The following is a 12,127-nucleotide window of genomic DNA, read 5'->3' on the forward strand; positions in this document are numbered from 1 at the left end:
ATGCTATGAACTTCCATCCATAGTTCTTCAGGCACTCTGTCTACTAGACCTAATCCCTTGAATCTATTTATCACCTCTACTGTACAATCACAAGGGATTTGATTTAGGTCTTACCCAAATGGCCTAGGGGTTTTCCCTACTTTCTTCAATTTAAGCCTGAATTTTGCAATAAGGAGCTCATGATCTGAGCCACAGTCAGCTCCTGGTCTTGTTTTTGCTGACTGTATAGAGCTTCTCCATCTTCAGCTGCAAAAAACATAATCAATCTGATTCAGTATAAAATTACTGGAATAAAACTAGAGGGGATGCTATTGATACCTGTCTTGGGGTTGATTTTTATGATTTGAACCAAAGGCAAAGGCAAAAAGTCTAAAAATAAACAAGTGGAACTATTTCAAACTAAAAATTCTCTGCACAGCTAAGGAAATCATCAACAAAAGGAAACACAACCTCCTGAATAGAGGAAAATATCTACAAATTATATGTCTGATGAGAAGTTAATATCCAAAATATATAAAGAGCCTTTACAGCTTAATTTTTAAAATTTCATTAAAAATGGGTCAGAGGATCTGAATAAATATTTTTACAGAGAAGACCAACATGTACCAACAGATACATGAAAAGGTACTCAACATCACTAATTATCAAATGAATTGAAATCAAGCCATAATATGATATCATATCACCTCACACCTATTAGAATGGCTTTTATCAAAAAGACAAGAAATAACAATAGTTGGCAAGAATGTGAAGAAGAGGGAATTGTGGAGAAGAAGGTGCACTGTTGGTGGGAGTGCAAATTTGTGCAACCACTATGAAAAACCCTATTGAGTTTGCTGAAAAAATTAAAAAGAGAACTACCTTATGATCCCACAATTCCACTTCTTGGTATTTGTCTAAAGAAAATGAAAAAACTAAATTCAAAAGATATACACACCCCCATGTTCATTGCAGTACTATTTATAACAGCCAAGATATGGACGCAACCTAAGTGCCTCTTGATGGATGAATGGATAAAGAAAATGTAATATAGAAACATCTGCTTTATTGACTACACCAAAGCCTTTGACTGTGTGGATCACAAGAAACTGTGGAAAATTCTTAAAGAGATGGGATTACCACCTGACCTACCTCCTGAGAAATCTGTATGCAGGTCAAGAAGCAACAGGTAGAACTGGACATAGAACAACAGACTGGTTCCAAATTGGGAAACGAGTATGTCAAGGCTGTATATTGTAATCCTGCTTATTTAACTTATATGCAGAGTACATCATGAGAAATGCTGGGCTGGATGAATCACAAGCTGGAATCAAGATTGCCGGGAGAAATATCAATAACCTCAGGTATGCAGATGACACCACCCTTATGGCAGACAGTGAAGAAGAACTAAAGAGCCTCTTGATGAAAGTGAAAGAGGAGAGTGAAAAAGTTGGCTTAAAACTCAACATTCAGAAAACGAAGATCATGGCATCCAGTCCCATCACTTCATGGCAAATAGATGGGGAAACAATGGAAATAGTGGCAGACTTTATTTTGGGGGGGCTCCAAAATCACTGCAGATGGTGACTGCAGCCATGAAATTAAAAGACGCTTGCTACTTGGAAGAAAAGATAGGACCAACCTAGATAGCATATTAAAAAGCAGAGAAGTTACTTTGCCAACAAAGGTCCGTATCATCAAAGCTAAGGTTTTTCTAGTAGTCATGTATGGATGTGAGAGTTGGACCATAAAGTAAGCTGAGTGCCGAAGAATTGATGCTCTTGAACTGTGGTGTTAGAGAAGACTCTTGAGAGTCCCTTGGACTGCAAGGAGATCCAACCAGTCCATCCTAAAGGAAATCAGTCCTGAATATTCATTGGAAGGACTGATGCTGAATCTGAAACTCCAATACTTTGGCCACCTGATGCGAAGAACTGACTTCTTGGAAAAGACCCTGATGCTGGGAAAGATTGAAGGTGGGAGGAGAAGGGGACAATAGAGGATGAGATGGTTAGGTCGATGGACATGAGTTTGAGTAAGCTACAGGAGTTGGTGATGGACAGGGAAGCCTGACGTGCTACAGTCCTTGAGGTCTCAAAGAGTCAGACACGACTGAGTGACTGATCTGAACTGAGTATAGAAAGATAAGACAGAGATAGATACACACACAAGAAAATATTACTCAGCCACCAAAAAAAAGAAGAAGGAAAAGAAATCTTTCCATTTGAGACAACAAGAATGGTCCTTGAAAATATTACGCTAAGTAAAACAGGTCAAACAAAGAAAAACAAATGTCATGTGATTTCACTTATATGTGGAATCTAGAAAAACAAACAAAAATGAGTTCATAGATACAAAGAACACATTTCTTGTTGCCAAAGACAAGATGTGGTGGGCCAAGTAGGAGCAGAGGGTCAAAAGATACAAACCTTCAGCTATAAAGTTAAAAAGTCATGGAGATGTAATGTACAGCATGGCAACTATAGTTAATAATACTGTATTGTATATCAGAAAGTTGCTGAGAGAATAGGTCTTAACAGTTCTCATCACAAGGAAAATAATGTTGTGATCATGTATGGTGAGGGAATTTAACTGCTCATCTCGGTGATCATTTTACAACATATACAGATACTGAATCCTTACCTCGTACACGTGAAATTAATAAATTTTAAAAACTAGAGACTACCCTTTGAGAAAAAAAATTTCATTTTAGTCAGTGTCAAAATGAAAAACTACCATCCCAGGCACAAAAACATCTAGAAAGAGGTTAAATGTGTGCATGAGACAGAGGGGCAGGCAGAAAGTCAGAGTAACAGGTCTTTCTACAACCTTCCTTGACAACTGCATACACACACACACACGCACACACACACACACACACACACACACACACACACACACCCCTATTGTCTATTACCTTGTAGCAGGATTTTGCCTGGATTTCCCATGCTGTTTCTGTGGTCTCTTACTTGTTTGATGGTGTTCTGATCTTATGTATAAAACTTCAGCCTCTTAAATGAATGAAAAAAATAAAAAATGAAAGTAACAATATGTGAAACCTAGTATTACTGAAAAAAAAAAAAAAAAAAACAGTATTCTGTCTGCTGCTAGCATCTCAAGAGATTTCTGCAAAATAGAAAGTAGGTTAGAATGATATGATGAAAAACCGGTTTTTCGCACAGGAAGTGGGAGGCTTCCTGGTAAACGGAGTAGATTCTGAGCAGACCCAGAACTATCTCCAGGTCCATAAAGGCACATGTTAAAGGAGCCAGTGGCTCACGAAACCACCGGTGGCTTCAAATACACACCAGTAATTCTAGGGTTAGCTCTTTACAGATGTGGAGCCCACACTGGACCTCATGGCTTAGAACTGACTGGGACAAGTCTCTTTGATGTTTACCTTGTTCACAAATTTCAGTTTAAAACAGACAACAACAAACACAGATCATAAAGTGCACACCAAGCACAAAAATATCAGGATAGGAAAAAAAAAAAAGGACATTTATTGACTTCTACTAGTAGACATCTTTTTGAGGACAAGTTTAATCCAAAGTGTAGGAGGTAAGCTCCATGAAACTGGAATTTTCTGTCAGAGTTTTTCTCCTTTCATTTATACAATGGAAGTTCCTTCTGCTCCCTTTTGAATCTATGCCCTTGTGTGCAAGTCGCTCAGTCGTGTCCGACTCTTTGCAACTCCATGGACTACACAGTCTATGGAATTCCCCAGGCCAGAATACTGGAGTGGGTAGCAGTTCCCTTCTCCAGGGGATCTTCCCAACCCAGGGATTAAACCCAGGTCTCCTGCATTGCAGGCAGATTCTTTACCAGCTGAGCAACCGGGGAAGCCCCAAGCTTCTTTCTTTAGGATCTCTCAAAATCTTTCAAATTTTCTTGCTACAAGCTTTACTCTTTGATGATTCCTGATATATATGATATCCTTCTGCTCCCTTTTGAATCTATGCCCTCAGATGATTCAAAACAAGGGAGTTCCCAGGCTTCTTACAGGTCTCTCCCTAAAAATGCTTCAGCTGGCAACTGAGGTGTCAGCTCAGGGAATTTCTCTGATGGGCTGAAATATGATAGAGCAGGGTGAGGCGTGGGCTGCTCCTACATGGCTTCTTCCAGCGGTTCTCTTTAGACCACCTTCTTGGCGAGGCACCACTCAGAACAGCCACTCCTGAGGATACCCTTGGAGGAGGAGGAGGATGAAGAAAGCTCTGATTCTGAGGGCTCTCGCTCTGGCCACCGTGATGAGCCCCTGTGGAGGTGAAGACATCGTGGGTGAGTGTACAGTTGAGGGTGTGGGTTTACAATTGTGAAGGAGAATTTTTTAAATTTTTATTTTATATTGGAGTATGGTGGCTCAGGTGGTAAAGAATCTGCTTGCAATGCAGGAGACCCAGGTTCAATGTCTAGATTGGGAAGATCCCCTGGAGAAGGGAATGGCTGCCCACTTCAGTATTCTTGCCTAAAGAATCCCATGGGCAGAAGAGCCTGGCAGGCTACAGTCCCTGGGGTCACAAAAAGTCAGACATGGCTTAGCAACTAAAAACTGTATATATATCTTCTTTATCCATTCATCTGTCAATGGACATTTAGATTTTTTCCATGTCTTGGCTCTTATAAGTAGCATTGCTATGAAATAAAAGTACATTTATCTTTTTGCATTATAGTTCTTTCTGGATATATGCCCAGGAGTGGGATTGCTGGATCATATGGCAACTCTATTTTCAGATGTGTATTCTAAATAACAAAGAGTTGTGTGTGTGTGTGTGTGTGTGTGTGTGTGTGTGTGTGTGTAAAAGTTGCTCAGTCATGTCAAACTCTCTGTGACCCCATGGACTAAAAAGCAATATAATGCCAAAGTTTAGCATGATTATTATAAGTATAACTTCATGTTTGATTGTTTCAGAAATTTGGGTAATGTTGGTGGAAAACCTAGGAACTTAAAATAGGTCAGTCTCAGCTTGTCAACCCAAACTACCAGTCCTGTCATCTCCAGCCAGCAAAGCTCTAAAAAGAGGATAAACAGAGATTAATCTTGGTGCATAAGCCCCCTCGGCTCCTCCATTCCATATTCGCAACACCTTGAAGGTGGCTGATTCCACTAAATTTCAGTCCCTTGTCCAAAACTTTATCCTACTGTGTCATGGGCATTGACAACAGTTATTGAAACCCAAAGGGGGGGAAAAAAGTCAAGGGAAAGAGAAGAGGAATGCAATGGAATCTTCAAAACCTTATTGTGATTCATTAAATCAACACATATTTAGCGAAGTATCAAGCACTCCTCTGGGTGGTTGGCACAAAACAAGATTTCTGGGAATGCCCTGGTGGTCCAGGGGTCAGGTCTCCACACTTCTACTGCTGGGGGACACAGGTTCAATCCCTGGTCAGGGAACTGAGATCCCTCATGCTATGTGACACACACAAACAACAACAAATCAAGATTTCTATCCACAGGAAACTCATGTTCTTACAATCAGACAGAGAACTTTTTAAAAAAACACATCTCATAAGTAAATAAATTCCATAGTGCGGCAAGAATAAGAGAAGTGCTATGAGAAGTAAGAGATTAGGGGATTAGAAATAAATTTAAGAATTAAAATTATGTAATCATTATCTAGGGCTTCCCCAGTGGCTCGGGGGTAAAGAATCCACCTGCAATGCAGGAAACACAGGTTCAACCCCTGGGTCAGGAAGGTCCCCTGGAGGAGAGCATGGCAACCCACTCCAGTATTCTTGCCTGGAGAATCCCATGGAGAGAGGAGCCTGGTGAGCTATAGTCCAGAGGGTCACAAACAATCGGACATGACTGAAGTGACTTAGCACACACAAGCATTCATTATTAACTTATTTAACTGAAATCTTACTGTGTGCCATGAGCCCTTCAAGTTACTGAAGGTACAGAGTGAATAAGACAGCGTCTCAACACCTCCCTAACCCCAAGACAGAAATAGGAAGTGGTATCGGACCAGGCCAAATATGAACCTACACTCCTACACAGACCATTTCTCATGTGTTTTTGTTTAATCAAATTCTTTCCCTTCTCCTGTATCCTGCCTCCCTGTTCTTACCTTCCTGCTTTGGAATGGCCACCAGCTGACCACGTGGGCACTTACGGCACAAATGTCTACCAGACGTACGGCGCCTCTGGCCAGTTCACATTTGAATTTGATGGAGATGAGCTTTTCTACGTGGACCTGGGAAAAAAGGAAACTGTCTGGAGGCTGCCCGAGTTTAACAATATTACCACGTTTGAAATTCAGAGTGCCCTGAGAAACATTATTATGTCAAAAAGAAATTTGGACATCTTGATAAAAAATTCCAACTTTACACCTGCCACCAACGGTAAGTGTGGCCTCTCTTCACGGCACCTACCTCATGTTTCTGGTCTCTTTTTCTTCCCCCGGAGAGCTACTCTTCCCCCCACACTCTAAATTGTTCCACCTTTCTATTTCATTTCCTGGCAAATACTCAGTGCTCAGCTACAGATTTAATCTTGAAATATCCCTCCCTTAAGTTCCATGAGCCACTCCTTGTAGTTCTAAAAGAGGATATTCCCAAGCTCTTGGCCTAAGTAGCCAAGTAGTACCTCAGCCCTTGTCTCCTTTCAGGAAAGAATTCAGCAAAGAGACCAAGTTTGTGGAATCGAAACAGCATTTATTAAAAATAAAGTACATGTGGGAGAGCACACAAGAGAACTCAGAGTTTGGAATTTGTTTTTTGTTTTTTAATTAAACATTTTTTAATGGGTCTCAAAATCCTGTGACAGATTTTTTTCAGGCTGTTTCCATTAGAAAGTACTGATTTTAAAAACTAATAACTGAAAACTGCCACCCACAAAACAAATGGTCCATAAAACATTCTCCTTTCCTTCTGAAGTTTTTACAGTGCATTGTTATCATTAACTAGTCTTTTACAATTAAACATAAATGGTGAATCACTCCAAATGGACTGAGTTGCACACAATAGGGATGATTTAGGTTGCTTTTATGGGGGCAGTTTTCTGTCTTGTCTCTGGCCAGTCAGCTCGCTTGTGCCCATTCTTCAGCTGACTCAGGGTTCTTCCTGATGGGCTGGCATCTCTCAGCCAAGGTGGATTCCAGTGCAAAGGTTTCTGGGGGGTTGGCAGAACACCTTCTGGGCTGGCGTCTCCTTCCTCCTTTGCCCCTCCCTAGACTGAAGACGTCTTCTGCACATGCATCAGGCTGGGAAATCCCCTTGACCACAAGAACGAGGAAGTTGTGGTCACTTTGTCTTTCACCTAATCAAGGCCCCATGCTCCTGCTGGTATCCTGTCTTGAAGCGTCAGCAGGAGACCAGTCGCAACTGCTCAGCCTGGGGCCCATCTGTCTCCTAGCTCACACACACCAACCCACTCTGCCCTCTGGATTCCCAGCGAGAAGTGCTGTAAGCTGCATAGTGACCCTAAAGAAGAGGACAGTTCAGATGACAATTCACAGCACAGTTCAGAGGACCGTTCGGAATCTGTAGATAAAGATGCCAGCACCAGTTCTGAAGTCACCATAGATAGCATTAATCTTCCTCATTCAGAAGATGGAAAAGCCAAGGTCAAAGTTTTGGATAGTCCTGCCAGTAAAATAATAATAATAATAATCAATATATAATCTAAGAAACAGGTAAACATAAAAGGAAGTTGTGGCTGACTGTAAAAGTGAGTTTGAAAGGACATAGGAAATAGCACACTAACAGTTGGGGAGATTGTGCATGGGGTGGGGGAGCCTCCCCTAAGCTGATTAAGGAGCATAAGGCACGATTGTCAGAAAATCCAATCCATCTTTGGTCTTCCTTGTAGAAATCCCTGAAGTGGCTGTGTTTCCCAAATCCTCCGTGGTCCTGGGGATTCCCAATACCCTCATCTGTCAAGTGGACAACATATTTCCTCCTGTGATCAACATCACTTGGTTTTACAATGGACACTTTGTTGCAGAAGGTATCGCTGAGACCACCTTCTACCCCAAGAGTGACCACTCCTTCCTCAAGTTCAGTTATCTCACCTTTCTTCCCTCCGGTAATGACTTCTATGACTGCAGAGTGGAGCATTGGGGCTTGGAAGAGCCCCTCATCAAGCACTGGGGTATGCCTAAGTCGCATCATTGTGTACCCTCCAATTCTGTCTGGATCTTATACCTGTCTTATAGCCCTGAACCCCCAGGGCCATGACTCCACTTCCCACAATTGCAGGGTTTTCTAATAATTGACTTTACTCTTCTCCCAAAGTTTAGGAGTTTTGTGCATTCCAAAACACACTCCCTTCTCCACATCCAATCCATCTGCATACAGTGTCCTTTTGAATCCAGCCTCTGTACTCTGAGACTGAATCAAACCTTGGAGACGGGGTTTTGGGTGAAGTAGAAAAAACAGCATTATTTCTTTGCCAAAGGGGGCCACAGTGGGCTACCACTCTCAGAACTGTGTGTCCCCACCTGGAGGGAGTAGTGAGGAGTTGTATAGTATTGGTGTGATAAAGACGGTGTGATCAGCTCCTGAACATTCTTCTGATTGGCTGGTGGTGAGTCAAGTGGGAGTCAGCATCATTAACCTTCTGTTGACAGCCAGTCTGGGGTCAGTGTGTTGTGGGCAGCATATAGTTAATTTCTCCACTGGTTGGAGATTTCAACATTTGCCAAACAGCTCAAAGACAGTGCTGTGTGTATCCCCTGAGGGGGAACCAGGACCCTGCCCCAAGGCTGCACTATTGTTTCTTAACTGCTCCTCCCTAGTCTCCACATCCCCTCCCTTCCCAGAATAATATCTGTTTCAGCCTGCCTCTTGAACTCAGAGAGGTCATGGAGGTTGAATGAAGCACACGTTTCCTGCAAACAAGAGACGGGGAGACACAGAAAGGCTTTAGCGCATAGGAGCATCACAGGACCCTGCTCGGTATCACTTTGACCCTGTAAGTCTTTTGTTTTCAGAGCCCAAGATTCCGACCCCTACATCAGAGCTGACAGAGACTGTGGTCTGTGCCCTGGGGCTGGCCATGGGCCTCGTGGGCATCGTGGCGGGCACTGTCCTCATCCTCCGAGTCCGGTGCTTGGGTGCTGCCTCCAGACGTCGAAGGGCCATGTGAGTCATGGCCTGAAAGATGGGAAGGTAAGGATCAGATCTGGAAGGATGGCACTGCAGGCAAGGGAGCAAAACTGGCATCCAGGACACCTACATGTGTTTGAACACCTGTGGGCAAACTGGAGATGGGTTGACGTTGGGACAGAGTTACCGCCAAAATCTTGTTTTTCTCTGCCCACCGATGCTGAATAAAAAATAGAGAGATAGAGTTTGGAGGAATAGAAAGACGGCTTTAGTCGGCTGAAGGAAGAACATAGCAGGCTAGTGCCCTGCGCTGTGGGGACTTGGAGGGGATCATACAGCTGGGGCTCACAGTCCGAGGTCTGTGATCAGGAACAAAATAGTGAGAGTCTTGCATTCTTCTTCTTTATTGTTTCAAAACAGTCAGAACTGGCTTCAGGAAGCCAGATAATTGGGTCAGTTTGTCTCTGATTTATAATATTGCAGCCCTCTTTCTGCAACGCAAAATGCTACAAGGGGCGGTCTGCAAAGGGAGCGCTGGGAAGGTAAGCACCAGGTGCAGGATGTAATTTGCATGGGGTTCGGGTGCGGTAGGTAGCGGATATAATTTACATAGTGTGAGGTTCCTTCTGCTAGATACCGGCCACAGTTTAGTAACATTGAAAGGAAAGCTAGGAGTGATTAACTCTTTCAGGCCCGTTTATGCTTCTCTCATCTGTTCACTGTTCCTTTTACTTGTTCTCAGGAGAGGAAAGTCTTCATTTCTGTTCTCGCTGCAACAGCAGGGGCACAGGGCCCGTCAGCCTCATGCTGTTTGCTGTTTTAGGTGATCAGTCTTTACAAGAAAAAAAAGGCATGGTTCTGACTCCAGTTCCCCGTCTTGACCTTGACTGAGACGTGCTCCTTGTTCCACTTCATCACAGAGCTCCTTCCATGCCCTCCTGCCCTCCCTGCTGGGGTGGACTTTATGGAGGAATCTTCCTTCGAAGGTCACTGACCCTTAGGAATTCTCCCAACTTAGTCTTTGGTTCATTGCCTGCCTGTCAGAGAGAGACCTGGATTGTTCCAGCCAGCCTTCTAGTTCTCGGTCACCCTAACCCAGCATCTGTTCCGAACAGATAAATAAATCTTGCACCAAGAGATTGTCTTACTAAGTGAAGTAAGTCAGAAAGAGAAAGACAAATATTATGTGATATCACTTATGTGTGGAATCTAAAATATGACACAAGTGAACCTATCTATGAAACAGAAGCAGGATCAGGAACAGAGAATGGACTGGTGGTTGCCAAGGGAAGAGGGGGATGGGAGAAAGTTGGATTGGGAGTTTGGGATTAGCAGATGCAAACTGGTACATGTAGAATGGATACACAGGGTCCTAGTGTGCAGTACAAGGAACTACATTCAGTACCCTGTGATAAACCATAATGGAAAATGACCACAATAATATATACAGATGTATGTATGTATAACTGAGTCATTTTGAGGTACAGCAGTAATTAACACAACATTGTAATTCAACTATACTTCAATAAAAAGAAACTTTTAAAAAAAGACAAATCTTTTTCTGGGGTACTTTTGCTCAGGGTGGCCATTTGCTCTGTCTGTTTCTAGGGCTACATAACTCCTACCTAAGCATGGAAGCCCCTGTGTTGGAAGGCTCACGGAAAGCTCAGCTCCGTGGAAACTGCTTCTCGGGTCACATTAATACCACACAGCCAAAGTGTGAAAATGATATCCTTAAATGGGGACCTTGTTTCCTCCCTAAACTTCCTCTTCGCTCTCTCTCTCTTCTTGCATTTAGGTATCAGTGAATATAAAGCAAAATTTCTCCCCTCAGGGAAAAGTGTTTATATCTAACATGCAAAAAAGTGTGTGTGGTGGGGGGTGCCAATGTTCAAGTGTTTAATTTTAAAAGAGAAGTCTAAGTCTGTGCAAGAGACCAGACATCAAAATAAAACCTTTTAAACATCAAAACTGGATTTTGAGAGTGCAAAGTCAGAAACATGAATCTGTGAAGGAGGCAGAATGATGTAAGAGCTCTCCTCCCCATTTTCATCCTGATGAGACAGAAAGTCTCCAGGTGGGATGAGAAAGAGCGTAGAAGTGAGAACGATAGAGTAAGATAATGCTGTCTGTATCTCAGAAAATGCCCCGCACTTTCTCTTATCTGGGTTAATATCAAGGAGAAAGGAGGGACTGGCTGACAGGGTGCAGAGCAGGGGCAACCTCACTGCCCCGTAGCAATACTATAAGTACAATGTAAATGCACTCTACCCTTAAGTTCATAAATTATGTGTTTTTTTATTTTTAATTTATTTTATTTTCAACTGTGCTGCACGGCATGGGAGATCTAAGTTCTCTGACCAAGGATTGAACTGATGACCCTTACAGTGGAAGTGAGAGTCTTAAACATTGGATGCCCAGGAAAGTTCCAAAATTAGGTTTATTAACATACTATCTTTAATTGGTGTCATTCTATTGTATGAGTATTAAGACCACCCTATTTCAAATTTTTATACAATATAATCCTTCCAGTTCAGTTCAGTTTGGTTGCTCAGTCGTGTCCAACTCTTTGCGACCCCAGGAATCGCAGCACGCCAGGCCTCCCTGTCCATCACCAACTCCCGGAGTTGACTCAAACTCATGCCCATCGAGTCGGTGATGCCATCCAGCTATCTCATCCTCTGTCGTCCCCTTCTCCTCCTGCCTTCAATCCCTCCCAGCATCAGGGTCTTTTCCAATGAGTCAGCTCTTCGCATGAGGTGGCCAAAGTATTGGAGTTTCAACTTCAACATCAGTCCTTCCAATGAACACCCAGGACTGATCGCCTTTAGGATGGACTGGTTGGATTTCCTTGCAGTCCAAGGGACTCTCAAGAGTCTTCTCCAACACCACAGTTCAAAAGCATCAATTTTTTGGCGTTCAGCTTTCTTCACAGTCCAACTCTCACAACCATACATGACCACTGGAAAAACCATAGGCTTGACCAGACGGACTTTGTTGGCAAAGTAATGTCTCTGCTTTTTAATATGCTATCTAGGTTGGTCATAACTTTCCTTCCAAGGAGTAAGCATCTTTTAATTTCATGGCTGCAATC

The 12,127-nt window shown here is 42.8% G+C and overlaps 1 protein-coding gene across 4 annotated transcripts; it reads left to right on the forward strand.

Moving 5' to 3' along the window:
• The first annotated feature begins 3,833 nt into the window (after positions 1 to 3,833).
• LOC133059369 (SLA class II histocompatibility antigen, DQ haplotype D alpha chain-like) lies at positions 3,834 to 10,967 on the forward strand. Of its 4 annotated transcripts, none has more exons than XM_061146384.1 (5): positions 3,834 to 4,260; positions 6,079 to 6,327; positions 7,796 to 7,933; positions 8,919 to 9,096; positions 9,776 to 10,564. In XM_061146384.1, exons 1-4 carry the CDS (start codon positions 4,185 to 4,187, stop codon positions 9,071 to 9,073), a joined length of 618 nt encoding a protein of 205 aa, XP_061002367.1. In that variant the 5' UTR covers positions 3,834 to 4,184; the 3' UTR covers positions 9,074 to 9,096; positions 9,776 to 10,564. The 4 variants fall into 4 exon arrangements, with proteins under 4 accessions (XP_061002367.1, XP_061002365.1, XP_061002366.1 ...); XM_061146382.1 differs by lacking the exon at positions 9,776 to 10,564 and adding an exon at positions 10,642 to 10,967 and having other exon boundaries at positions 3,837 to 4,260; positions 7,796 to 8,077; XM_061146383.1 differs by having other exon boundaries at positions 3,837 to 4,260; positions 7,796 to 8,077; positions 9,857 to 10,564.
• The last annotated feature ends 1,160 nt before the right edge of the window (positions 10,968 to 12,127 follow it).

The sequence above is a fragment of the Dama dama genome, chromosome 7, assembly GCF_033118175.1.
Source record: "Dama dama isolate Ldn47 chromosome 7, ASM3311817v1, whole genome shotgun sequence".
Lineage (NCBI taxonomy): Eukaryota > Metazoa > Chordata > Mammalia > Artiodactyla > Cervidae > Dama > Dama dama.